The sequence below is a fragment of the Tupaia chinensis genome, unplaced genomic scaffold (assembly GCF_000334495.1).
Source record: "Tupaia chinensis unplaced genomic scaffold, TupChi_1.0 Scaffold000532_1, whole genome shotgun sequence".
NCBI classification, from domain to species: Eukaryota; Metazoa; Chordata; class Mammalia; order Scandentia; family Tupaiidae; genus Tupaia; species Tupaia belangeri.
The window spans coordinates 7,373,959-7,401,122 of NW_006160045.1; the positions used below are offsets into that span (position 1 = coordinate 7,373,959).

General features: G+C 41.2%; 1 protein-coding gene and 1 pseudogene across 1 annotated transcript in view; one reads left to right on the forward strand and one right to left on the reverse strand.

The window, feature by feature from the left end:
• SLC9C2 (solute carrier family 9 member C2 (putative)) overlaps window positions 1–27,164 on the reverse strand; it is an 83,028-nt gene that overhangs the window by 53,436 nt on the left and 2,428 nt on the right. The window contains exons 3-8 of the mRNA XM_006157247.1: window positions 25,325–25,425; window positions 23,049–23,177; window positions 16,590–16,755; window positions 9,216–9,332; window positions 7,786–7,947; window positions 311–410 (exon numbers count right to left, since the gene is read on the reverse strand). Coding sequence (XP_006157309.1) covers window positions 311–410; window positions 7,786–7,947; window positions 9,216–9,332; window positions 16,590–16,755; window positions 23,049–23,177; window positions 25,325–25,425 — 775 coding nt within the window. The remainder of the gene's footprint in view (window positions 1–310; window positions 411–7,785; window positions 7,948–9,215; window positions 9,333–16,589; window positions 16,756–23,048; window positions 23,178–25,324; window positions 25,426–27,164) is intronic.
• Window positions 18,686–19,098, forward strand: LOC102475284 (thymosin beta-4 pseudogene; annotated as a pseudogene).

A 27,164-nucleotide genomic window follows, 5' to 3' on the forward strand; every position in this document is an offset into this window, starting at 1 on the left:
TTATAAAGGAAATAAAGGGAGAAAAGGTCTATTTTTTAAAATGCTCACAATTCCAAGTAAAATTTTTATCGAAGAGTTATGTGGAAAAAAAAGCACTGTAGTTTGAGCCACTGACACGTTGTTCATTAATAGCAATGAATGTCAGTAATTGTTGGCACCCCAAGTTCTGTTCAGACATAACTAATAGAAAACAATTAAATTTAATGGCAGAATTAGAAAAGGACTTTGATTAGAACCTGTCAAGGCAGGATTCCTTAAGCACCAGTTTCTATGAGATCTATACCAAGTACACAATGAACAGGAAACTTACTTAGTAATTATGAGCTCGCTCCTCGGTCTAAAGCTTAAGGAGTCTAAATTCAGTCCTACGGTGACCAAAGCAAGGATGCCTGACATTCCCAAAAATTCCACTGCAGAGAGGAAAAAAAATAATAAAACTAAATGCATTCAAATCTACACACTGGGTACTTTACCTTGAGTCAGAACTTGGTGGGAAATTCAGAGTCATATTACTTGGGAAGTTGCTTCAATAGATGTCCAATCCTACCGACTAGGGGCTGGAAGACTTTTTCTGGAAGGGCCAGTGAGGAAATACGTCGTCTTGGTGGGCCACACCGTGCCTGTCGCAGCTGCTCAACTCGGTGGCTGGAGTGTGTAAGTTACAAAGGGAACATGTCGACGAATGAGTGTCTGATAAAACTTCACGTACAGACACTGGAACTGAAATTTCACACAACTCTGACATGCCATAAAATCCTCTTCTATTGTTTCGTGTGTTTTAAACCATTTTAAAGTGAAAAAATCATCCTTAGCTAACTATACAAAAAGACAGGTTTTACCCACAGGCTGTGGGGGCCAACCCTGCTGGAGACCATCATGGAGGACAGGGTGGATGGAAAAGCAGTTGAACAGCCTTTACCCAGCGCTCGGGGACTTTGTGCCACCTGCACTGGGTGCTGTGGCCGAGCTCAGGGCTTTCCTGCTGCCTGAAGCCTGCTTTTCTGCTGCCTGAGCCAGATCTCCCTAGTTGAAGCTGCAACTGGTTGAGCTCTAAACAAAGGCGCACGTGTAGTCTGCCGCAGGAAACCAAGCACAGGGAGGCCAGAATACCGAAAGCGCCAGTATTCCTAGGCTCCTTTCTAGGATGATTGAGAAAGTGGGGGACAGACGTGAAAGACAAGGAGGGAAGCGCTGCGGAGCAGGGCAGACCTGGCTGATCTGGGATGTGACCTCCTCTCTTTTCAGTAGTGTCCCTGCACCTGTCAAATTGTCAGTCATCCCTCATGTTACTGTTGTGAAGATTAGACACTGTGAAAAGTGCTCGGCACACTTTCAAAGCAATGAATACATGATATCACACGGATTGCTTTGTTTCCTCTATTGCTTAGTAAGTTAATACTATCGTTCACTTGAAGAGGACTTTATTATTCCTTTGGTTTATCAAACCACCTAAGTTCAATTAAGACTTGTTTTCATCTACTTAATTAACTAAATTAAACTTAAATAACCAGTGACCATAAAACCAGTACTGCAAACTTGGTAACAGGGAGACTGTCTCTCCAAATATTATTTCCAATTCTCCGTAATTACCATTTCTGGATCTGGAAGCCCATTATAGTCTTTTTTCAACCACAGTCATGACTTAGACACAATATCTTCAGTTAAGAAACCACTAAATACCTTTGTTTTAAAACTGATTTGATCTTACATGGTATAATCCCATACTGCATGTTATGAAGGCATACATTAGCATATGTATAATGTTTTTTGATATATGTTTATATATATATTTTTCAAAAAGCCTGAAAACATATCCCAAAATTTATTAGTGATTAAACCTAAAACATGAGTTTATAGTTGGCTCGTGTGTGTGTGTATGTGTGTGTGTGTGTGTGTGTGTGTGTGTGTGTGCTTCTTTGTTTTCAGATATTTTCTAAAATTCTACAATGAATTCTACAAATATTATTTTATATTAGAGAAAAGTCTTTTTCCTTAATTGCCAGAGGGCTCATGCACAGGCCAGACACACACACACAGAGACAGAGACAGAGAGAGAGAGGGAGCACTCCCTCCCCGTGGGGCATGGTCACATGGTAATCCCTCCTCCATTTCTCCATCCTGTTGGGTCTGTGGCATGTGCATGTGCCTGGTATGCTTTTCAAGACACTAAGGCTGGGATTTTAACTGTGGTAAAAGCTTTTTAAAAATTACAAATGGTGGGAACCAGCAGTTGGCGTAATGGCTATGTTGCTGGACTCCCATGTAGTCGACTGCGGTTCGCGTCCCGGACCCAGTGGCTTAAAACTCATGCCAGGCGTGTGTGCGTGTGTGCCCAAGATCCCGAGAGGAGAATGGAGGAGAAGGGCTTGCGGCGTGGCCATCCCCCCGGGGGGTGATTTCTCGCTTTCTGTCTCTATGTCTCTCTCTGGTGTGTGTGTGTGTGTGTGTGCTTCTTTGGTTTTTCAGATATTTTCTAAAATTCTACAATGAATTCTACAAATATTATTTTATATTAGAGAAAAGTCTTTTTCCTTAATTGCCAGAGGGCTCATGCACAGGCCAGACACACACACACAGAGACAGAGACAGAGAGAGAGAGGGAGCACTCCCTCCCCGTGGGGCATGGTCACATGGTAATCCCTCCTCCATTTCTCCATCCTGTTGGGTCTGTGGCATGTGCATGTGCCTGGTATGCTTTTCAAGACACTAAGGCTGGGATTTTAACTGTGGTAAAAGCTTTTTAAAAATTACAAATGGTGGGAACCAGCAGTTGGCGTAATGGCTATGTTGCTGGACTCCCATGTAGTCGACTGCGGTTCGCGTCCCGGACCCAGTGGCTTAAAACTCATGCCAGGCGTGTGTGCGTGTGTGCCCAAGATCCCGAGAGGAGAATGGAGGAGAAGGGCTTGCGGCGTGGCCATCCCCCCGGGGGGTGATTTCTCGCTTTCTGTCTCTATGTCTCTCTCTGTCTGGCAAGCGCGCGTGCCCTATAGTGAAAATCTCTCCAAAAAAAAATAAATAAATAAAAATTACAAATGGCATTACATTTAGTTATATTTTAAATGTATCAGAAGTTGTGAGAAGGTCATGGAATATGTGATTTTGAAAAGTAATGTTCATTAGCAGAAGCCCAAGTGGTTAAAATAAAATGTTGTAAGTTATTCTGATTCAAAAAAAGAAAGTATCAGAGAAAACTGATATTGAGAATATGTGGCTCTGCTTTAGACAAGGTAAAGATCCTTCTGATAAGGAAGATCAAAGGAGCTTTGCTTCTTAAAGGCAGCAGGATTCAGGAACGGATGCTTCCTGACTAGGGGACACTAATGTTAGGGCGATGACTGAAAGTGGTCACAGCCCAGACTGACAGCTTCGCAAAGAAACAGTGTGAGTATTCAGCTCTGGTTACAGGCAAGAAGGGGGTGCCTTGAGAATAGAGTTTTAAAACATAATAATACAACTGGCAAAACGTTCTCCTTTGAACTATCTCCGTTCCCCGGAAATCCCATGTAATGTCACTCCCTGACACTCCTTGTGATATGCTCTAGCCTGGATGGTCTACACCCATGCTCTTCGTTAAATTATACATGGCTACTCCTAACGTGCCTTCCTTTTATACCCTGTAGTGAGGCTTTCTTCCACGAGCTGCTGTACTGCTATTTCTAGCTGCACTGTCGACCAGCATCGCCCCAGAAGCACTGCCTCATGTCTGTAATTCAACATCTGTGCAATCGTTTGACGGCTTTGTTCCATGGCAAAGAACGAATGAGCTGGTGCACATGATTTCTGACAGTCCAGGCTCCGTGAAGGTCACACAGTAGAGACAAAAATGGAAACTTCTACATGTGTGTGAACAGGTGATCGAGGCCCCAACCAGGTGCTCCCTGGAATTAAGCCCGATGATGCTGGGCACGTGGTGAAAGAAATGAACAAAATTAGGTAACATGACTCAAATATAACACGAGAGTGTGTAAATAAGACTTTTACCTACGTTTTAGCTTTTCAGCAGTGGAACTTCTCCTTCTAACAGTGTCTGACTTTACTGTCAGGAATGTATTCAGTATAAGAATACAGGACTGGGCCAGTGGGTGACATGGTGGTTGGGCTTTGCACTCCACATGGCCAACTGCAGTTTGAGTCCTGGCCCTGGGAGCTTGATTTCTCACCTCTTTCTCTCTGGTCAAATAATAATAAAAAAAATTAAAATAATAATAATAAATGAAATGGAAACAAATGGTTCTTTAGTAAGGGGAAAAATAAAGGACTGCCTGAACTTGGGTTTGAATTCCTGAAGCAGAGGAACAGTAATGGCGACGGAAGGTATATTCATGTCCCCGGGCTGCAGTAACTGAGAACTGGATGGCGTAAACCACAGGAAGGCATGGTCTCACAGTTCTGGGGGCTGGAAGTCCCTGGTCAGGTATCAGCAGACTTGGTTCCTTCTGAGACTGGGAAGGGAATCTTTCTGGGACTCTCTCCCAGCCTCTGGTAGCCTCAGGTGACCCACGCCTTGTGGCTGGAGTTCTGCCTGCCTTCACGTTGTCCTCCCTCTGTGCGCACAAGTCTGTGTTCCAATTCTTTGTTTGTAAGGACACAGTCATAGTAACTTAGAGCCCCCCACGAGCACCTCTTCACTTGACTGTGCAGACTCTATTTCAAATACACTCACATTCCCAGGTACTGGGGGTTGGGACCTCAGCATCTTCTTGGAGGACAAAATTCTGCCTCTCACCGGAGGCTACCTAGCAAGCTTGCATTCTGGAGTGGGCCACAGTGCCGCCCAACCCTCAGGAGCCCTGACCCTAGGATGCATTTAAGCCTGAGGGGATGATGCTGAAGGCCTACCTTCATCCCGTGGTTCCCACCCTGCAGGAAGCCTTACCTGGACAAAGGCAACAAAGGTGAAGACATTTGCTCTCTGCTTAGAAGACGCTACAATCTCACAAACATAATTTCTAAGGAAAATCATCAGTGCCTTTAGGCTGGTTTTTAAGAGACCTTGTACCTGCTCAGGAAAGTTCATCGTTAAGTTTTCAGTCATTTTATGAGCCAGCTATTGACCAAGGCTCTCCCTGATATCAGTGATGATAGAGGCATTTACACCAGAAAAACTGCCAAACACGACAAATCAGAGCTCGCCCTCTTACCCCAGCCCTCCTGAGTCAGTTTACCACCCTACTGCTGCCTAACTTCTTCTCCTTGTTTTTTTTTTAAATTATTTTATTTATTATTATTATCATTATTATTTTTCAGTTTGATCAGAGAGAGACAGAGAGAGAGAGAGAGAGAGGAAGTGAGAAAGCAAGCCACCAGGTCCGAGACTTGAACCGTGTTAGGCCATGTGGGAGTCCAGCGCCTTTAACCATCCCACTTGCCGGCCCATTCTTCTCCTTGTTTTACAGGTGAAGAAACAGGGGCCCCAAATAGCTAAAATACTTCCCAACTCTTTAAAGTTACAAGTGGCTTGACAGTTTAAAGATCTTATTCTCAACAGCTATATGAATTAGACACTTGTATAGAAATCAGCTGCAAACATTTTATAACTCTGTTTAGTTAGCACAAACATGTAATCAGATCTCAATTCTTAAACACAGTTTGTGTAAACATTTGACTTGCTTTAAATTGAGCCGAACTGATCAAGCTTTTTCACTCATACCTAAATGAGCGTAAGGAATGATGCTGTGTAAATGGAAACAACCTTATCCCAATTTTAAAAGGCATATGTTGGGATTGAGAGTCTTGTTCTAATGTGAAAATGAAGCTGAAATATTCTAGGAATACCCATCCTGTCCCCACCCCCAACCTATACCCATATACTTGTTTAGAGAAATGCTACCCCCCTGACTGGAAGCACCTCCATTGTTTAGAAGGAGATGGGAAGACAATCAACATTTGTTGACTGTTCTACCTTGAGCCCTGTGGTGTGCTGGTAAATGCTGAAAACTACTTCTCTGATTACAGATGATAGATGATAGATAGATAGATAGATAGATAGATAGATAGATAGATAGCTATAGATATAGATTTAAAAAAAAAAAAAGTCCTGATTTGTGGTGTCCTCCAACGTTCATGGTGTAAAGATTTCTACCATGGACAATTTCAAACTACCAACGTGGTATCATTTGACCATGAAGCTGGGAAGAGACGTGCATAATTGCTTCTATACGGTGGTAAGAGCTGTCCCTAGCACAACCACTTGAGCAAATCACATAACACACCTTGCTTCATTAATTCTTGCGATGTCCTCTATAAATCAGGTCATTGTTCTACTGCTTATATCGATGAAGAAACTGAAGCTTAGAGAGATTAAGTAATTTTCCCAGGTTACCATGCCAATAAATTGTAGAACTGGGATTTGAACTCAGGTTTGCCTAACTCCAAAGCTCTTCAAGGACTAGTACTAGTTTATTCAACTAATTACTATTAGGCACATGGCAGGCTCTTTTTTAAAATTTAGGGAAAAAAGAAAAACTTTTTTAAAGAATTATTTCATTTAACTTTATTATTTATTTATTTAAATTTGACCCGAGAGGGATATATATATATAGAGAAAGCCACCAGGTTTGGGACTCGAACCATGGTTGCTCGTGTGGGAGTTCATGGTAAATGTTGAAAACCTTAACCACCATGCCACCTACTGGCCCCCATGGCAAGCTCTTTATTTGCCTGAGGGGAGATAGAAAAGAGAACACATAAAGAGGACTAAAGGACATATTCAGGAACTCACAGTCTGGTAGGGAGATTAATTTAAAATATTTCTTCAGGGACCAGCAGGTAGTGTGGTGGTTAAGGTGCTAGACTCCTATATGCTGACTGTGGTTCGAGTTCCAGACCTGGTGGCTTGTGTTCTCACTTTCTCTCTTGTCAAAAAAAAACTCTCTTTCTTTTTTTTAAAAAAAAAAAAAAAAAAAAAAAAAAAAAAAGTTTCTTCAGACATTTAAGGCATCTGTAAGAGCTTCACGATGAAGAAAAGAAATGAAGAAAGTTAAAGGAGACAAGCCTTTTAGTGGATGCTCCCTGTGATTTCACTGATTCTGGGCTCGCAATTTATCTGTAGAAGAGGCAATGCTTTTAGAGGACTAGAGGTGAAAAGTGTAGTAATCAACCTCTTGGTACCTGAGGTCTTTCATGGACGTCAGTTGGTTTTCTGTGAGAGCAAAAGCAGGGTTTGACAGGGACAGGCCACCGATACGATGGCAGTCGGGAACAGGGTATCTCAGGCCAGTAGACACTCCAACTCTCAATGTCACTGTACAGCTAAGGTCTGCCAGTGGGGGGGGGCACTCTCACTCCTATGATTAGTCCCCTCTCCTGCTTCTCCTCCAGACATAAAGGGACCTGAATTCTCCCTCTCCTCTCCTGACTCCTAGCCTCAAATAAGGGCCACTATTTCTACGGGCCTCTCAACTTGGTCCCCATTGAATCAAAGGCTAGAAAAGACCTCTCCCAGTGTTCTCATTTTACAGGTGAGTTCTCAGGGTTGGGGTTGCGTCCTCTTGCACAGAACTGTGAGTGAGTACCTTTAAGGTCAACGGAAGAGCTCAAAAAGAATAAGGAAGGAAGCACAAGGAGGAGTTCAAAGCAGAAGGGACACACAGTTGAAATAAAAAGAATAATAAGAGAGACCAGAAAAGTGCTAGAGGTGGCAGTAAGATAATATGGCAAGATACACAGAGGTTTTGCAAAAATGAGGAAGCAGCTGGAAAGAAGTAACCAGATTCAAAACTGGGGAAAATACAGATTCGCATGCTACTTTTAGTACACGTTTTTGTATTGTTTCTGCCTTACCGATATAGAAGGTCATGTACACCATCGACAAGCAGAAAATGATGTCAGTCATCGTGTTGCTAAAAGGGTCAGTCAGCATATGTTGAATGATTTTTGCACACCAATATCCACATATTATGCTTCCAAAAACATCCAAGAAGACTCCTATGAATATGTATAACTCTAAAAAGAAGAAAAAAAAAAAGAAAGAAAGAACAAGAAAAGAGGAGGAGAAAAAAGAAGCAAAGCGCTGAGCTGTAATTTTGTGTTCTTTCACTGGCACATTCGGGTCTAGGCACTGTGGTTTGCTCTTGAGATTTTCCAAGGGAACTAGCTCTTCAGCAAGTCGGAGGATCCCAAAAAAGCCTAGCAAAAGAGGCTCCCTCGGGCTAGCTTTCCTTTATCGTCTGAGCCTGAGGTTCATTTATCCCGGGAGAGAAGATTCAGATGTCCTCTGAAAGTAGGCAGGATGTGTAAATGTGAAAAACCTGGAACAAACTAGAAAGCGAATGTCCGGACAAAAGACATCCACTCAAACCTCTTATGCACTATGCCAGGGACATATCTGGAGTTCTTGCCAACCCCCAGTCATCTTAGCACCCCTGCCCTTAGCCCAGGGAGCATTTGGGAAGTAGAGGGGAGAAATTTTCTTTCTTTCTTTTTGGTAAAAAATTTTTTTTCATACTTTGTATTTGTTAAGGGATACTTTCATTAGTCACAGTAACTGGGCATGCTGGTGGCAGTGCATGTAGGTATCAGGGTAGCCCTAAATAAGCAAGTCCTAAATGACAATTGTCCCATCCCAAAGCCTACAGCTCCCTTGTTGAGAAACACCGCAAACTCCTCCTTATCCATCAATAGTTCTTTCTCCTTTTAGCACATGTCTTCTTTTGTAACTATCACAGAACTATATGAGGAGGACACCTTTTCCCACTTTATGCTGTGCTTTCCTCCCCTTTCTTCTCCACCAGTAATACACCTGGGACGCAGTAAGGCACACGCTCCATATCCCAGGGACCATGAGCCACGTGAATGTGGCTATTGTAACCTGCTAGAATCTGACTGTCCAGGACTGCAGGAGCCATTCTGCCCTCGCTCACAGATGCAAATTCAGGACCCAGCCAAGTCTTAATATCCAAGCATTGATATCCAGATTGATCCAGGGAAGAAGTAAATCTGAACCAGCTAATGCAATTGATGTGTGCACTGATTGCAAATATGCATATTAAGAGAGATAAAACTGTTTTGTTTTTGTTTTTGTTTTTACTGTTCTTGCTCAAGGGGACCCACAGATGGTAATTGCTTTCTTATGGCCTGATATGTCATTTTAATGGGTCCCAAAGTAAAGTGTAAGGAAAGCAGAAAAGTATCAAATAGAGACATCTTGACTATATTTTCATTTCAGTAACAATGATTTTAGAAAGTATATAGAAGGAAAAAAATTGACCTACCTCTATACATAGAAGTATAGGTTGTGTTGCTCCGAAAAAGTCCAAAGAAAATTGCTGCAAGGCTACAAATGATCAAAGATTCTCCTCTGATGATATCAGCATATATTTTAGGAATGCCTGGAAAAAGGAAATAAAAAATGTAATTTAATGTAGCCCATGAAAAGGATGCTTTTGTGTAAAAGAGTAGTAAAATAACATGATGGAGAAAAAGAAGGCAACCATGAGTAGGAAGGGTCTGCAAGACAATCCTAATCGCTATTTTTTAAAAAAATATTTATTATTTATCATTTTTCAATTTGAGCAGAGAGACACAGAGAGAGAGAGAATGGAGAAAGAGAAGGAAAGTGTGAAAGCAAGCCCGCCAGGTCCAGGACTCGAACCAGGGTCAGCCATGTGAGAGTCCAGCACCTTAACCACCATGCCACCTAATTGCTATGTTTTAAAAAGGATTATTTAATTTTATTTATTGTTATTATTTTTTAGTTTGACTGGAGAGTGAGAGGGAGAAAGGGAAAGTAAGAAAGCAAGCCACCAGGTCTGGGACTCAAACTGCAGTCAGCCATAAGGGAATCTAATGACTTCACTACGCCCCCTCCTGGCCCTACTTGCTATTTAAAAAATCTCTCCCTGTGCCTTCTGTATTTCCAATAGCAAAGGAACATGGCAATTGACCATTGTATTGTTCACTGCTTCAACCATGCTTGCACTTCAGAATGAGACAAATATGTCTCAGGACGCCACATTTAGCTTGAATAAATATAGATTAGACCTCAAAAGGACGTTGTTTTAGAAAGGAGAATAAAATGTGACCCAGCAGTTCTCAAGAAAATTGAAAACGTTATGTCTATATAGTTTCACATGAACATTCATAACAATCTATCTCACATGAATGTTCGTAGCCAAGTGGAAGCAGCTGTGTCCATCAGCTGATGAATGGATAAACGCATGTGGCATAGCTGTGCAATGGGACTGCCCTCCACAGAGAGGAATGAAGGAGTAACAGGCATGTCACAATAGGACGAGACCTCGAAAACATTATAGTAAGTGAAAGAAGCCAGGCACAAAGGCCACATATTGTATGGTTTGATTTCCATTAAATATCCACAATAGGCAAATACAGAGGCTCAAAATAAATACTTTATTGCTAGGGGCTTGAGTAGATGAAATTCCACATCTAAATTTCTATCTGGTGTCTTTTGCCTAAAGGACTTCTCTAGCATTTTTTTTTTTTTTTTGTGGGTAGTGCAGATCTGCTGATGATAAATTCTCTTTAGTTTTTGTATGTTTAAGAATGTCTTTGATACACCTTCACTTTTGAAAGATATTTTCACTGAGCATTGAATTCATTTAAAGAATTTTTAAATTTAATTTTATTTATTCATTTATTTATTTTATTTTAATTTGACTAGAGAGGGACAGAGGGAGACAGAAAGTGAGACAGCAAGGTGTGAGGGCCGGGACTCAAACCTCAGTCAGCCATATGGGAGTCCAGCACCTTTAACCACCATGCCACCTGCAGGTCCCCATCACTGAATTCCAAGTTGGTAGTACTTTTCTCTTAGTACTCAAAAAAATGTTACTGCAACATCTTTTGATTTGCATTTGAAGAAAAGTCTGTTGTGGTTATTATTTTGTTCCCTTGTAAAATAATGTATTTTTTCCCTCTGGTTGGTTTTAATTTTTTCTCTTTCTCACTGGTTTTAAGAAATGTGATTTGTATGTGTCTTGGTGTAATTTTCTTTGTGTTTCTTGGGCATGAAACTTCTTGAATCTGTAGCTTTAGTTTTCATTAAAGTCAGATATTTTTCATCCATTATTTCTTCACATTTTTTGTTCCACCATATCTCTTTCTTCTTCTCTGAGAACTTCTGTATTTGGTCCCCTGAAGATGTCTCACAGTTCACTGGTGCTCAGTTCATTCCCCCTCTCTCTGCTTCAATTTCAATCATTTCTATTGCTATGTCTTCAAACCCACTAATCCTTTCTCCTACAGTGTGTAATCTTCTGATAAGCCCATCCAGAGAATTTTTCATCTCAGACATTGTGGGTTTTGTCTCTAGAAGTTTGATCTATGTCTTTTTTATATCTACCCTGTCCAGTGGGATGCTGATAAACCAGCTCTCCAAAATTGAAAAAGACCTATTTGTAGTGTTCGCCAGTTTCATAAGTAAACACTCCATCCATAGCCAACTCTAAGCTACCAATGAGTTAATGACTGGCTTATAAAATTCTTGATTGTTTAACAATTGGATTTCATAAGCTGATTTGAGTAAGTTCTATCCCATGCTCTATCTTTCCTTTAACTTTTTGAATATATGGGATATGGCTTTAATTGTCTTAATGTTGCTGTCTAGTGAGTCTACCATCGGCATCATTGCTGGGTCTACTTCTATTTATTAGTTTTGTACTCTATGAGTTATCTTTTTGGCTCTTTGCATACCTGATAATTTTTCACTGGATGACAGAATTGTGTATGTTACCTTATTAGGTACACATATTCTATAAATATTCTTGTGCTTTATTCTGCTATGTAGTTAAATTCCTTTGAATCTTTTGAGCTTGCTCTTTTTTTAAAAAGAGTTATTTTATTTGACTTTCCTTTCTTTCAATTTGACCAGAGAGGGGCAGAGTGAGAAAGAGAGAGAGAGAGAAAGTGAGAAAGAAAGCCACCAGGTTCGTGCCTCAAGCCATGGTCGGCCATGTGGAAGTCCAGTGCCCTCAACCACCATGCCACCTGCTGGCCCCCTGACCCTTGCTCTTAAGCATATGGAGCAGCAGAGCAGCCTTTAGCCTTAGGCTAATTCTCCCCACAACTCAGGAAATGTCTGAGTCCTCTACCTGATATTTCATACATGAGGTTTGTCCACTTAGGTTGTAGGAAGCATGAAGAGAATTGCCTCCTCTGCTCCTTCCGGTCTTTGCTCTCTCCAGTCATGGGCACTTTCTTCTCATGCATTCACTAATGAGTGATAATTACTCACTCAAAGACTCGAGGGGGGAGCTTCTGGCTTCTGCAGAGCCCTGAAATACCCACATCAGCACAGGCTTCATCTTTGCAGTAATTTGTCCTGTGCACTGTAGCTGCCTTGGCCCTTCTCAATTCTCAGCTCTGGACTCAAGTCAAGGAAACTACCAGGCTCCCCCTGGGCTATCCTTCTCTTGAGACCTGGACACTCTCTCCAGGGAATAAGCTGAGACAAGAGCAATCCAGGTTATAGCTCTCCTGTTCCTTCTCTCAGGGGTCACTGTCTGCGCTACCTCATGTCCAATGCTAAGAACTTTGTTTTTCCAATATATATTTTGTCCTGCTTAGATGTTTCAGGCAGGAAGGTAAATCCAGTCCCTGCTACCACATCTTAACCACAAGAGCATATAAATAGAGGGACCTCACATCTCTGAGTTCATAGAGCAGTACGTTACCAGCCCTGGACTTCGGTTATTGAAGAGTATAAACCCCAAATCGAAGAACATAGATCCATGTTGGTACATGATGCAGGTACAACTTGGTGCAGAGAGGACTGTGTAACTACATAGTTTTTTAAAAGCAGCTCTTTAGTATAATCCATTGCATCACACCCCAACTGATCACATTAAATGACACTTAAAAAGAAATCCAAACATAACTGGACTTGACTAAGGGACTGCTTTTTTTAAATCTCAGTTTTAAAACGCATAATACTTGAGTAAATACAGCTGAGTTCTTATTATTTCTAAGAATACTACCTAGTTTAAAAGAAAGGGACTATCTGCTCTTCAGAGTGTAATTTGACAGTGTGAAACAGCACACTATTCAAAAAACACTATCTATGTTTTTTAAATGTCTCCTGAATGGTAGAGGAAATGCCAGGAGTACTCAGGGTCTGGATATGGATTAATATTTAGGCTGTTTTTGTTCTTCCTGCTTCATTATTGCAGCCGACAAAGACAGCAAAGATAGGAAAAGACAAGAGAAGTCACAATCACCTCATCTTACTCCTTGTTAACTTGACTGTGACAGAAGGCACAAACGTACGGCTTCAATAGGTTTGAAGATCATGAGAACATCGGCTTTAGCTGGTGAAGAAATCTTTGCATTCTCAAAGATGCAGTGATTTAACCAAGGGCAAGTAAAGAAAAAAGTTTGGTATATGAAATTTGGGATTTGGCTTATGGTTCTCTTTAATAGTAAACCTTTGAGAATTACTCCCCCCCCTTCTTCCTAGGTTTAACTTGGAATTAACATATTGATGTCTTGTACAATTTGGAAAGGGAAAAATATACATCATCTCTAAACCCATGACCAAGGTATAACCACTGAACACGTAAGTCTTTGATCTAAGCATACAATTACTCAATTGAGATCATATTAAACTTTGTATTTATTTCTTCACAAGATCCATTGTTCAGATTTACATTTAAGAGAAAAATCATTCGAGCTGTATGTGTCTGTGTGTTTCCAGTTTTTCCTATAGGCTGTGTACACTCGCCAGAGAAAGACAAGAGAGAGCGAGAAATCACCGCCCAGGGGCTATGACCACACGGCAATCCCTTCTCCTCCAGCCTCCCCCTGGAATTTTGGGCATCCCTGGAGTGATCAAGTGACTGGGTCTGGGACTCAAACCACGTAGTCAGCCATGATGGGTCCAGCTCCTAAACCTCCTCACCACCTGCTGTCTCCACTCCATGTGCTCTTTTGAAGCAGGTAATGAATACGTAAGTTTCTCTTAACTTGCATCTGACCATCCACTACTTTTGCAGAGGTTCAGTCCCCTCAGATTTAGGTTGTTTAAGATTCACACTGTAGATGGGCAATCATTTAAAGTGGTATGGGACCAGCGGATGGCATAATGGTTATGTCACTGGACTCCCACCTAGTTGACTACAGTTCGAGTTCCAGATCCAGCAGCTTAAAACTCACGCCGGCCGTGACTTGAGTCCTGGACCCAGAGGCTTAAACTCACACCGGGCATGTGTGCGTGCATGCCCAAGATCCCAAGAGGAGAATGGAGGAGAAGGGATTGCGGCGTGGCCATCCCCCCCAGGGGGTGATTTCTCACTTTCCGTCTCTCTGTCTCTCTTTCTGGCAAGCACACATGCCCTATAGCAAAAATCTCTCCAAAAATAATAATAATAATTCACACTGGGCACGTGTACATGCGTGGCCAAGATCCTGAGAGGAGAATGGAGGAGGATAGATTGCAGCATGGCCACCCTCCCTGGGGGATGACCACTCAATTCTGTCTCTCTGTCCCTCTGGCAAGCACACGCACCTCAAAGCAAAAATCTCTGAGGAAAAAAAAGTGTTATTCACTTAGTAGACATTGTAACTGTGTACTGTGATAATTTAGGCATATAACAAAATGTAGGTTTTACTTAAAAAAAAATAGATGATTGGGCTGAGTAGGTGGCATAATGGTTAAGGCCAACTTCAGTTCAAGTCCCAAACCCGGCAGCCTGCCAAGCACATGTGTGTGCGTGTGTGTGTGTGTGTGTGTGTGTGTGTGTGTGTGTGTATCCCAAGAGGAGAATGGAGGAGAAAGGATCACTGCATGGCCGTCCTCTCTTGGGGGGCGAGATTTCTCACTTTGTATTCTCCATATTTCTCTGTCTCCCTGGAAAGTGCATGTGCCCTATAGCAAAACACTGTCTAATTAAAAATACAAAGAAGATGTTTTATGGCAATTATGTAGAAGTAGGCTGTTTTCAAGAAAAGACCATTTATCTAATTCACACCAAGTAAATGTATGGTAGACCTGCAAACACTAGAAACAGCGATTTTTCCCTATCAAAACAAGTCAAATTTGTTTTATAAGGAAAAAAAAGCTACTGGATTCAGAACCACCTAACACCTGAGCATTAGTGACACAAAGGGAATATCAGTTAAGGGACAGCTAAATACCTTCACTAGTTTCGTTTTAAAGAAATAAATAACTCAGGCCAGCTGGTGGCATAGTAGTTGAGGCAGCTGGATCCCATATGACCAGTTGTGCACTTTGAGTCCCAGACCCAGCAGCTTGAGAAACACACTAGGCACATGTCCAGGCATGCCCACAATCCCAAGAAGAGCTTATTCATTCATTCATTTTATTTTAATTTGACCAGAGAGATACAGAGAGAGAGAGAGAGAGAGAGAGAGAGAGAAAGAGGGAACCAGGTCCAGGACTCAAACCATGGTCAGCCATGTGGGAGTGTCTAGCGCCTTAACCACCACACCACCTGCTGGTCCCATTTCAGAGTGAAACCATCATTTACCTTACCATATATTTGAGCCATTGGAAAAGTCATGGTGGATTTTTGCATAGATAACATAGAAAAATACATCATGACGACCCAGTAAGACGGAAAGCAGTGCAGTATCCCAGATCCTGCTTTTATTGATTAATTCATCTGTGTGCTAGATTACATCCTTGCCGTTTTTCTTTGAAATAAACTACAATGCCTCCTACTACCTGTTCAACCTTACCTATTCCAAAATGGAGGCAGTTCTAACAAGAGGTAGAAAGGAAGACCTTGGAAATGTTTCAATACGGGCTCTTTTTTTTTTCACTCTGCTCTTTATTTTTACTCCTTATTGCTAAACACACTCACCAACTTGATTTTCTACCTTACAGCTTAGAATGCAGTGGAATGGATTAAAAATGCCCATTTTTGTTGCCTTCTCAAAAGATTACATTCTCTTCTTGAAACGACATCTTTTGAGATTAAAATTGATGATGTTTATCTGGATTCTCACTGGTGATCTTATTTAACTCCTTCAAGTCAAAAAGTGTTCTGCCCCCAGGAAAAAGAGCATGAATTGCTACTCTGCTTTGTGAGCAATTCATTCAAGATATAATCAAAAGAAAATAACCCTCCTTCTGTCTTCATGGTGGTTAAGGTGCTGGACACAGTTCAAGTCCTGGACCTGGTGGATTGCTTTCTCACTTTCTCTCTCTCTCTGTGTTTCTCTCTCTGGTCAAATTAAAATGAATAAATAAATAACTCCTAAAAAAAAAAAAAAGATAACAGAGGGAAATAAGTTTGACATACTGCTATGGTTTAAAGTATCACCCCCAAAGTTCAACTGTTAGAAATGACTCTAACTCAGTGCAACAGTGTTGGGAGGTGGGGCCTCACAGGACGTATGTTGGTCATGAGGGATTCAGGGATTTATGTCACTAGTGCAGGAATGGGTTTATTATAAAAGTGAATTCAATCCCTCTCACTCTCGCCCTCTCTAGCCCTCTGGCCTTCTTCCATGGGATGATGCAGCAAGAAGGCCCTCCCAAATGTTAGCCTCTGGTTCTTGGACTTCCCAGCTTCCAGAACTGTTGGAAATAAAATTGATTTTATTTATAGATTACATAGTCTCCAGTATTCTGTTACAACAACACAAAAACCGACTGAGTCACATACCAGTATTTTTCAATGAATTCACAGAATGAAGAGGATCTGTAATGCCAAGTGTGATGCCAAAGAATAGGCAAGATTGCAAGTCCCACGAATCCTTATTGAATTTCGGAACCACATATCCAAGTGTGACGAGTGCTGTGGAAGTGCTAATTAATCCGATCAACAAGACCTGTAAACCAATTCATAACACAGTATTCGATTTAACATCTAGGATGACATGACTACATTTACTTGGGTCCTAAGAATTATATCTCCATTTTTATATTTTATACAATCATTCTGAAAGATAGCTTTAAAATAGATGGTGGTTTAATGACCTGCCTCAAATAAACCATCCCTTTCAAAGAAATAAAATTTTAGTTTACTGTTCAAAAGACCAATTCAGCCATCTTTTAAATATTTTTTTTTGAAGAGGTTTTTGCTATAGGGTGTGTGCGCTCGCCAGACAGACAGAGAGAGACAGAGAGATAGAAAGCGAGAAATCGCCCCCTGGGGGGGGGGGGGCCCCGCCACAATCCCTTCTCCTCCATTCTCCTCTTGGGATCTTGGGCACGCACACACACACGCCCGGCGTGAGTTTAAGTCACAGGGCCTGGGACTTGAACCTCGGTCAACTACATGGGAGTCCAGCGACATAGCCATTATGCTAACTGCTGGTCCCAAGCCATCTTTCATGTTTAATAGTTCTCAATAGCAAAACGTCCTTGAAATAAAACTCGAATTCCTCCTGTTTCTGTGTAAGAGATAGCCTGGTTTCTGTAATGTTGATAAATCATTACTGACATATTGTGGTTTGTACATGCCACAAATTTAAATACCAAGACTCTAAAATATTCCGTGAAGATTCGCTTCTTTGCCTTTCATTAATTGTAAAATAGTTCTCCAATAGGAAGGAGGAGGGAGGCCCTGAAATGCTTGATAGTAAGTAACATACTCAGTTTTCCTTTTTTTTTTTTTTTTTTGGAAAGATTTTCGCTATAGGGTGCATGCACTCGCCACACAGAGAGAGAGGCAGAGAGACAGAAAGCGCGAAATCACCCCCCAGGGGGGATGGTCACGCCGCAATCCCTTCTCCTCCATTCTCCTCTTGGGATCTTGGGCACGCATGCACACGCACCCGGCGTGAGTTTTAAGTCACCGGGTCCGGGACGCGAACCACGGTTGACTACGTGGGAGTCCAGTGACATAGCCATTACGCTAACTGCTGGTTCCCCATACTCAGTTTTCTAATTGCTATGAATATACCATTTATGCCCCCTTAGAAGAAAATATTCATCTTCTTGGGGCTGGCAGATGGCATGGAGGTTAAGGCGCTGGACTCTCACATGTCTGACCATGGTTCAAGTCCCAGACCTGGCTGTTTGCTTTCTCACTTTCCCTTTCTCTCTCTCTGGTCAAATTAAAAATAAATAATAACAACAAATACAATGAAATACATAAACAACTTTAGAAAGAAAATATGTATCTTCCAAAATATCCATAAGGACAAAAAATATATATTTTTCAATCTTTTCTTATTCTGTCTTTTGTTCTACTTTCTGTGAGATTTTTACAACTTTCTCTTTAAAATCTTTATTGAATTAGTTGACTTCAGTTATCATGTTTCTGCATAGGAAAACCCAATTTTCCCAGCACTTTTTGTTGAAGAGACTATCTTTTCCCCAGTGAATGTTCTTTGTGTCTTTGTGGAAAACCAGTGGGTTGTATTTAAATGGATTGATTTCTGAGATCTCTATTCTGTTCACTTGATCTAAGTGTCTGCCATGTGGCAGTCCAGCACCTCAACTACTGTGCCACCTGCTGGCCCCAAAGAGAACATCTTTAAAGAGAAAAAAAGACGGGTGCCTGGAAAAGAATGGCAATTAGATTAATAGTATTGTAGTCTCGAAAGCAATGATTAAGCTCAAGTATTATTCAGACCGAGGCAAAATAAATACATTTCAGAGAAAGAAAGCCTACAAAACAAAGAATGTTGACCATTCACAGATTTCTAATGAAACCTCTACTGCAAAAATTCTGGGAAAAGGAAGCTAAATTCAGAAAGACAGAGTAGGAAGCAAGAAGGAATAGGGAGTAAAGAAACGGAAACTGATGAGTACATGGATGAGTATAGACAAGCATCGGTATCTAAACCCTTTCCGGTGGTAACAGTAATGATGATGACTAATTTCAGGGATCGTATGCTATGTCAATAATGTAATCAAATACAACAGAAAGGATGATTGGAGTTAGCGTACAAGATCTTGCATTATTTGGAAAAAGGTAGAGATATTGATTAGCTTTAGATTTACCACATCAAGTAGAATTACCAAAATTTAGTTTAAAAATATATGTGGTCAGACACTCGGCGGTGGCCACTGCATAGACCAGCCTCGCAACCACGTCTGACACACCTGATATGGCTGAGATCGAATTCGGTAAGTCGAAACTGAAAACGACAGAAACGCAAGAGAAAAACCCACTGCCTTCCGAAGAGACAATTGAACAGGAGAAGCAAGCCGGCGAATCCTAACGAGGCCACATTCCACAGCACCGCCTTTATTTAACTGCCTTTAGCGGTTTAACTCTGTGAGATGCAGAGAGGTCGGATCAAGTTTAAATGACTGTGCTGCCCCTTTCACGTCAAAGAACGGAGAACCACTGATGACAAGGCGCCTGCCTCCCCCATCTGCTGGTCTGGCTGGCAGCGAAGGAAAAGAACTTGCATGCTGGTGAAGGAAGAAGCTGGGTGGGACGACAGGGAAATGTAGAGTAAAATCCAAGCTGGTCCAAGGTGTCCTGCAGGCTGTAAAATGCAGTTTAATCAGAGTGCCATTTTTTGTTCAAATGATTTTAATGATTGGAATGCACAATTGTTTAAATACACAAATAAAAAGTTTTAAAACCTGAAATATATATATATATATGTGTGTGTGGTCCAGCCTAGGTGACAAATTCCACAGCATACAGGACTGCTGTGCTGGAAGCCACACGGCTGGCCACAGGTTCGGATTCCCATCCAAGTCAACCTGAAGTACACATGCGTGCCCAACATCCAGATGACCTAGAGGGCTGGAGGAAGGGAATTTAACTGTGACTAGACTGTGTCAGGGATTCTCTCTCTCTCATTCTGTCTGTCCCTCTCTCTCATGCAGTCTATCATGAATACATTTTCTTAAGCATGTGAAACCACTAAAAGACTTGTATTATTTAGGAATATGGCAGTTTGGGTTGCATGTAACAAAAACCAGCACTTTTACTATCAATAAATAGATTTCCTTTTTTTTTCCTTAAGTAGTCAGAAGTCTAGAACAAGCAATGTTATGCTAGCACAGAATTCCCTATACCCTGGAGAATCCAGGCTCTTTTTTTCCTTTCTATTCAACCATCCTTAATCTGTGTCTTCATGTTTACTACTTTACAATACCGAAATGTATGTTCTCCCTCCAGTCCATTCATTGACTCCAGGCAGAAAGAAATGTGAAATAAAAGACAAAAAGTTCACGACAGCTGATTTGCCTCTCTTCTAAAGGGCTTTCTATGAATCTCATTCAGTAAACGCCAACGGCCAACACCTAACACTTTTTGTTTTTTCCCAAACTGTCTTCTTGGGCTACTCTAGGCAATATAGTATTATACATGGGACTTACTGCCATACCAAACAACGATGACGAATTATTAAATTTCTGTTAGTACCAAAGAAAGAGAGAAAGCATAATGAATAAACATTCAGCAGCGTCTGCCACAAAACTAGAAACAGAATGGAAAGATGTTGAACAAGTAGCAAAAGGAGCACATGGGACAAAGAAACAATCAAATCAATGGAATGAGAAAGAGAAACGAGGAAAAGCATGGCAAATATAAAGCACAAAGCATTATGTTAGAAAGAGGAAAACCTATTTACTTTTTAAACTATTTTTTGTCTTATTTACATACATTAAAATTCACTCTCCTGGTATACAGTTATACAAGCCTTGATAAATACATAGTCTTTAACCATGACCACAATTAAGAAGCAAAACAAATCCACTGGCCCCTGAAATGTCCTCACTACTGGGTGGAGTTCCCTGGGAGTCAATGATCTGTTCAGTTTTGCTTCTCGAGAAGGTCTATTAGTGGAATGACACAGTGTGTGCCCTTAGCATTGGCTTTCTTTTTCTTAGCATAAAACATGTTAAAGTCTTCAGTGTCGTGCCCATCAATACTCTATTCCTTTTTTATTCCTAGGTAATATTACATGGTAAGATGTTCCATAATTTGTTCATTCATTCATCAGATAAAGAATATTACGTTGTTTCTAGATTTTTGAAACAACGAATAAAGCTACTGAAAAGATTCACAAAGAAGCTTCTGAGTGAACGTAAGTTTTTATTGCTCTTGGATAAATACATAGGGATGGGCTTGCTGGGTCATATGGCAAGTAGATGCTAAGCCGTTATGCTAACTGCTGGTCCCTCAAATCTGTCTTTAATTAATACATATCAATAGACTAAAACTAGTCTTATAAAAACCAGCAGAGATTCTTGACTGAGATAAAATAACAAACTCCATCTGTATACTATCAAAAAGATATCTAAACATAAAGACACAATAATCTTGAAAATAAAAAGATAAAGTATCGCAGGCAAATACTAATCAAAATAAAGCTGGCATAAGACCAGTAGATGGCGTAATGGCTATGTCACTGGACTCCCATGTAGTTGACTGCAGTTCGAGTCCCGGACCCGGTGACTTAAACTCACGCTGGGTGCATGTGCGTGCGTGCCCAAGATCCTGAGAGGAGAATGGAGGAGAAGGGATTGCGGTGTGGCTATCTCCAGGTGATTTCTCGCTTTCTGTCTCTCTGTCTTTCTCTGTCTTCCTGGCGAACACATGTGCCCTACAGCCAAAAAAAAAAAAAAAAAAACCTTTCCAAAAAACCCCAAATAAATAAAGCTGGCATAATACAAGATACAAATGACTTATGGTGAAAGTGTTATGTGGGAAAAATGGATAACTAAATACTGAGAAAACATTAATGGATAAAAATAACAATATTACCTTAAGTAGGCACTTAAAGTGAAAACTGATAGAACTACAAGGAGAAATTGATAAATACATAAGGAAAAGCATGTCAAATAGAAAGTACAAACTAATATGCTTATAAAAGTGTGTTAGAGTGATTTGAGAAATCATATTGGCAAAAACATAGAAAACCGAACTTTACAATGAACAAAACTGTCTATGAGACAAGTGTAGACCGCTGCATTGATAATTAATTCGGTTTCTGTAAAACACAGAACAGTTGGGAAAATTGTTCATATAAAAACTACAAACAAAGCCAATCTCCACAAAGCACATTCTCTGGGGCCGGCAGGTGGCATGGAGGTTGAGGTGCTGTATCCCAGATGGCTGACTCTGAGGTTCAAGTCCCAGATCTGGTAGCTTGAGAATCATGCCAGACGTGTGTGTGTGCATGGCCAAAATTCTGAGAGGAGACTCGAGGAGGAGGATTATGGCGTGTCCATCCCCCTGGGTGGGGGGGTGATTTCTCACTTTCCCTCTCTCTTTCTCTGTGTCTCTCTGGCAAATGCATGAGCCCTATAGTAAAACATTTTAAAAAAGAAAACAAATCACATTCTCTGATCATAATGTGTTAAGAGAAATAATAAAAGGTCATATTGGAAAAAATTCATTCATTTATTTTAATTTGACCAGAGAGAGAGACAGAGAGAGAGAGAGAGGAAGCGAGAAAGCGAGCCACCGGGTCTGGGACTCAAATCACAGTCAGCCAAGTGGGAGTGTCCAGCACCTTAACCACCACACCACCTGTCAGCCCTATGTTGGAAAATTTAAAACAACTTATATATAATGAATGCACCAAAGGAAAAAGTATCATAAAATTCAGAATTAGGTGATAATGAAAACAGTAAATGGCAAAACATGTGGAATGCAACTAAAAGGAAATTTCATTCTTAAGTGCACAAAATACCAAAACATAAAAGCTAAAAATGGATCGACTGATTTTAACGCAAGATGTTAGAAAGAACAGGATAAAGTCCAATACAGTAAAATGTTCTCCAAACACACAAATTAAAAGTTTGACAAGCACAGTTAAGAAAAAGTAGACAAAGTACAAACAAAACAACCTTAGCAAGGAAAACCGGTGAAACCCCAAATACGACTGAGAAGTCAAAGGGGGGCTGTAATCTGGGCTGCGCCATCTCCTCTCTTAACCTTTTTTGTGACCTCTGAGCTGCAGTTAGCTCACACGCAGCATGAAATGGTCGCTGTGCAGTGCCTACTCACAGGGACCCTCAGCAAAGCAACCCCCTCCTCTCCCCTCAAGTCTCATTAGCGACTGTGAAGAATGAAGACAATAAAACAACCCAAAATGTGAGATTCGTAAATTATTCATCTTCTATTAATATGTAGGCAGTCCTATTCTCTAACCACAAGATTACACTGAAATTGGCCATAATTTGTTTAAAAACGTGTTCTTACCTGCCAAAATACATTCTTGAGTGTATAGAAGTCCATATCCAAAGCAGCCATAAATATAATTAAAGGTGAAAAATAACAAAAAAGTGAGAAACTTGGTGTTCTCAGAAGAGCGTAGACAATTTGGTGCACCTAAAATAACAAAAAGCAAAAATGAAATTTGTCTGCTGCCATTTGCAAGTATTATAAATTACATTGCTTTTATGCCAATCAATATAAATTTTAGAATAGTCTCATTTCCAACTAATGAGAGCTTGTCTATGAAGCCAGTTCTGAGGGACCAAAGGCAGAGTTCTTGACCTAGCCATCAGGATGAGTCTACATAGTCCTCTATCCCCAGAGAACGGGGCAAATTTGGCTACACAGATAGTGCCTGTGTAATGTAATTGGTATTTTCAAAAGTGATAGTACCCTCACACCAGTGGTGATACCTGAGATGATGTGAGGTGATTCAGAAATGTTTTTTATTTTTTGTTTTTGCTTTTGTTTTGAGAGAGATTTTTGCCATAGGGCATGTACGTTCACTGGAGAGACAGATAGACAGAGCAAAAGAAAGAGAGAAATCACCTCTCAGGGGGATGGCCATGCCACAATCCTTTCTCCTCCATTCTCCTCTTGGGATTTTGGGCATACACACGCACACATGCCCAGTGTGAGTTGGCTTTTTTTTTTCCTTTCTTTTTTGGAGAGGTTTTTGCTAAAGGGCAAGTGCGCTCGTCAGAAAGACAGAGAGAGACAGAGAGACAGAAAGCAAGAAATCACCCCCCCAGGGAGGATGGCCACACCGCAATCCCTTCCCCTCCTTTCTCTTCTCGGGATCTCGGGCACGCACACACACGTACCTGGCGTGAGTTTAAGCCACCAGATCTGGGACTCGAGCTGTGGTTGACTACATAGGAGTCCAGGGACACAGCCATTACACTAACTGCTGGTGTCTCCCCTGGTGTGAGTTTTAAGCTGTCGGGTTTGGGACTCAAATGTATTAATTATATGTAGTACCTCAACAAAATGGAAGATTAACTACATGGAAGTTCAGCAACTTTACCTTTTTTTTTTTTAAGAAATATTTTATTTAACTTTATTTATGTATTTAATTTGACCAGAGAGAGACAGAGTGAGCGAGCGAGCGAGAGAGAGAGAAAGGAAGCAAGCTACCAGGTCCAGGACTCCAACCATGGTCGGCCATGTGGGAGACCAGCGCCCTTAACCACCACACCACCTGCCAGCACACGGCAACTTAACCATTACGCCATTACGCCATCTGCCGTTCCCTTTTTATTTTTATTATTTTATTTTTTGGTTTTAATTTGACTGCTAGATATTTATTATATTTTAATTTGCATTAGGCAGAGAAAAGGCTTTTTGCTCAGGTACTTGTTTCACAGATATTTGCTTAAGATTTCATAAACTGGTAGTGGGTTAGTAGCAGGTTGAGTATAGAAATCATAAATTATGAGGCCTGAACCTAGATTACTGGGAAACGCAACAATAATGATTGAAGTGCTATCAATACTCCCACTTAAAAAGTTGACTGAGGCTGAATCAAAAGTCTATCCTTCGTTATGTAACCTCTCTGTGCCTCAGATTCCTCATCTGTACAATGGGGATAGAGCGCCTTTCCACTGCACTGCCGTGAGAATGAATGAACTTGAGAGTTAGTTAATTAATTGATATAAAGTGCTTAAAATAACCTAGCAGATAGTAAACACTGAAAAATATTAGCAAGTCATAGCGATGTTATTTCCCGAAACTAAGAAGAGACTTTTACCATCCTGGAGAGGAACAAGCCTTATTTCCATTTTTTTAAAAAAACAAAGGAATGAGTATAGGCAAATCATGACTGATCACACTACTACACAGTTGAAACTCAAGATTATAAAAACGGGAGAACATGGACCTGATGGGAAGAAATTATGAAAAGGTGAATTCTGACTTCTATCGCTAGAATCACTGCAGGTATTAAAGACAGTGGGCAGGAAGAAGCCTCCGGCCCGTGCACAAGGGGAGGAAAGAGAGCAAACCTCTAAGGGCAGGTGTGAAGAACCCAAGGGTGCAGGCAAATGTTTCTTACTTCCAAATTGCTTTATCTTAAGCCTCTCTGATTTACATCTCCTTTATTATGTAGTTTTCATTTTCAAATTGTTTTAATACCAGATGAAAATTTAGAGTAGCATTCACATGGAAACCATTCCACACATTCGGGGGTGGGGTAGAAGGAGACCTTGCTGTTGCCGTTTGTCCTCTCATTTGTTCTCGAATGTATTAGTTACATATAGTACCTCAACAAAATGTAACGCAAAGTGTCCCAGCACAAAGCCGCACAGAGAAATAATTGTAAAGACAATGGCTTCAGAATTCTTCAAAACCATCTTCAATATCCCTAAAGAAATACATGTGTTTGTTATTTGTACATCATTTACAGTTTGACAGGAATTTCATTAATGCCCCCTCTTTCTAATCACTTCATTCTAAACGCCTGAGCGCCGTATCATTATGGATGAATAATTATCAGCTGGTACAAATGTTATCCATTAAGTGAAAGATGCACAAAATGAGGCCTATCTCTCACAGATGAATTTGCCACCCAGTGGCAAATGAGGGTCACTGTGTGGGTAGCAATGGATCTGATGGTGAGAAATGATGAAAAGTAAAACTTCAGGGGACCAGCAGTTAGCATAATGGCTATGTCGCTGAACTCCCATGTAGTCGACCACGGTTCGAGTCCCAGACCCAGTGGCTTAAACTCACACCGGGCGTGCGTGCGTGTGTGCCCAAGATCCCAAGAGGAGAATGGAGAAGGGATTGTGGCATGTTCATCCCCCCTAGGGGGGTGATTTCTCGCTTTCTGTCTCTCTGTCTCTCTCTGTCTTTCTGGAGAGCGCATGTGCCCTATAGCTAAAACCTCTTCAAAAAAATAAAAAAAGTCAAACTTCATATCTACATAGTACATCTTATATTAATTACAAATCCTAAACTACAATATTGTATGTTCTATAATTTTCCTAAAAGCCAGAAATTTTTCTTTTTTAATTTTCTAGAGGGCAGGTGTGCTTACCTGAGAGAGACAGAGGAAAAGTGAGAAAGCACCCTCCACAGGGACGAGTCATGCTGCAACCCCTTCTCCTCTCTCTCTCCCTCCTGTTAGGATTTTGGACATGCATGCATACTCACCCAGTATGTTTTTCAAGCCGTTGGGTCCAGGACTCAAACTACACTGTCAGCCCTGTGGGATCCAACCACCCCAACCACCATGGCACTGTTGGCCCCAGAAATAGTTTGGACTGAGCTCTACCCACAGGAAAAACTGCTTTCAGCCAAAGGAGTAATAAAAGGCACTGGTTCTCTTTTTGTCTTGAAACTGTATTTTAGGGTGACATTCCCTCCAGAGGCAGCGTGTGGACTATAGTCCACTTAATGCATGCCTGGGGCAAGACTCACTGGCATCTCAGAGCCTCCATTCTCTCTCAGCTAGAGGTGAAAACCAAACCAGTAAGTCATTTATCGAATGCTTCTTATGTGTAGAGTCAGATCATGTTTCCACGTTCTATGCACGCCCATTACCGCTGGAGCACTTATCGCTATGTAATCATACAGGTTCTGGGGGAGTGAAATTCACAGATGCCAGCACCCGGTGGCACCGAGGGACGCAAGGGTCGTTTGTGTTTTAAAGACCCCCAGAGGGAGCAATTTCACCCCATACAACGCCGATACAATACCAACATGCTGGGTAAAACTGAAGAAGTTCCTTATGCACATTTGCTTCATTATCTGTTCCTTTATAGTCTTCCTAGGTCCAGAATCAATTTTAAAGTAGCTGACAATTTTTCCCCCAAATACATTTCCTTTTACAGGAGTCTAGAAAGGTTTTAATGCTAATCACTGGCACCGAATTGAGGAGGAAAACCTCTGTGCTGTTGAATACATTTCTTTAACTGAGAAAGAGAGGAAGAAACCACACCCTCGGTGGGGTGTGGTCATGCTACAATCCCTTCACCCCAGTCCTCCATCCTGTTGAGATGTGGGGTATGCACGTACACGTGCTAAGTGTATCTTTCAAGCTACTGGGGCCAGGATTTGAACTGCGGCTGGTCATATGGGAATCCAGCTCTCTTAACCACG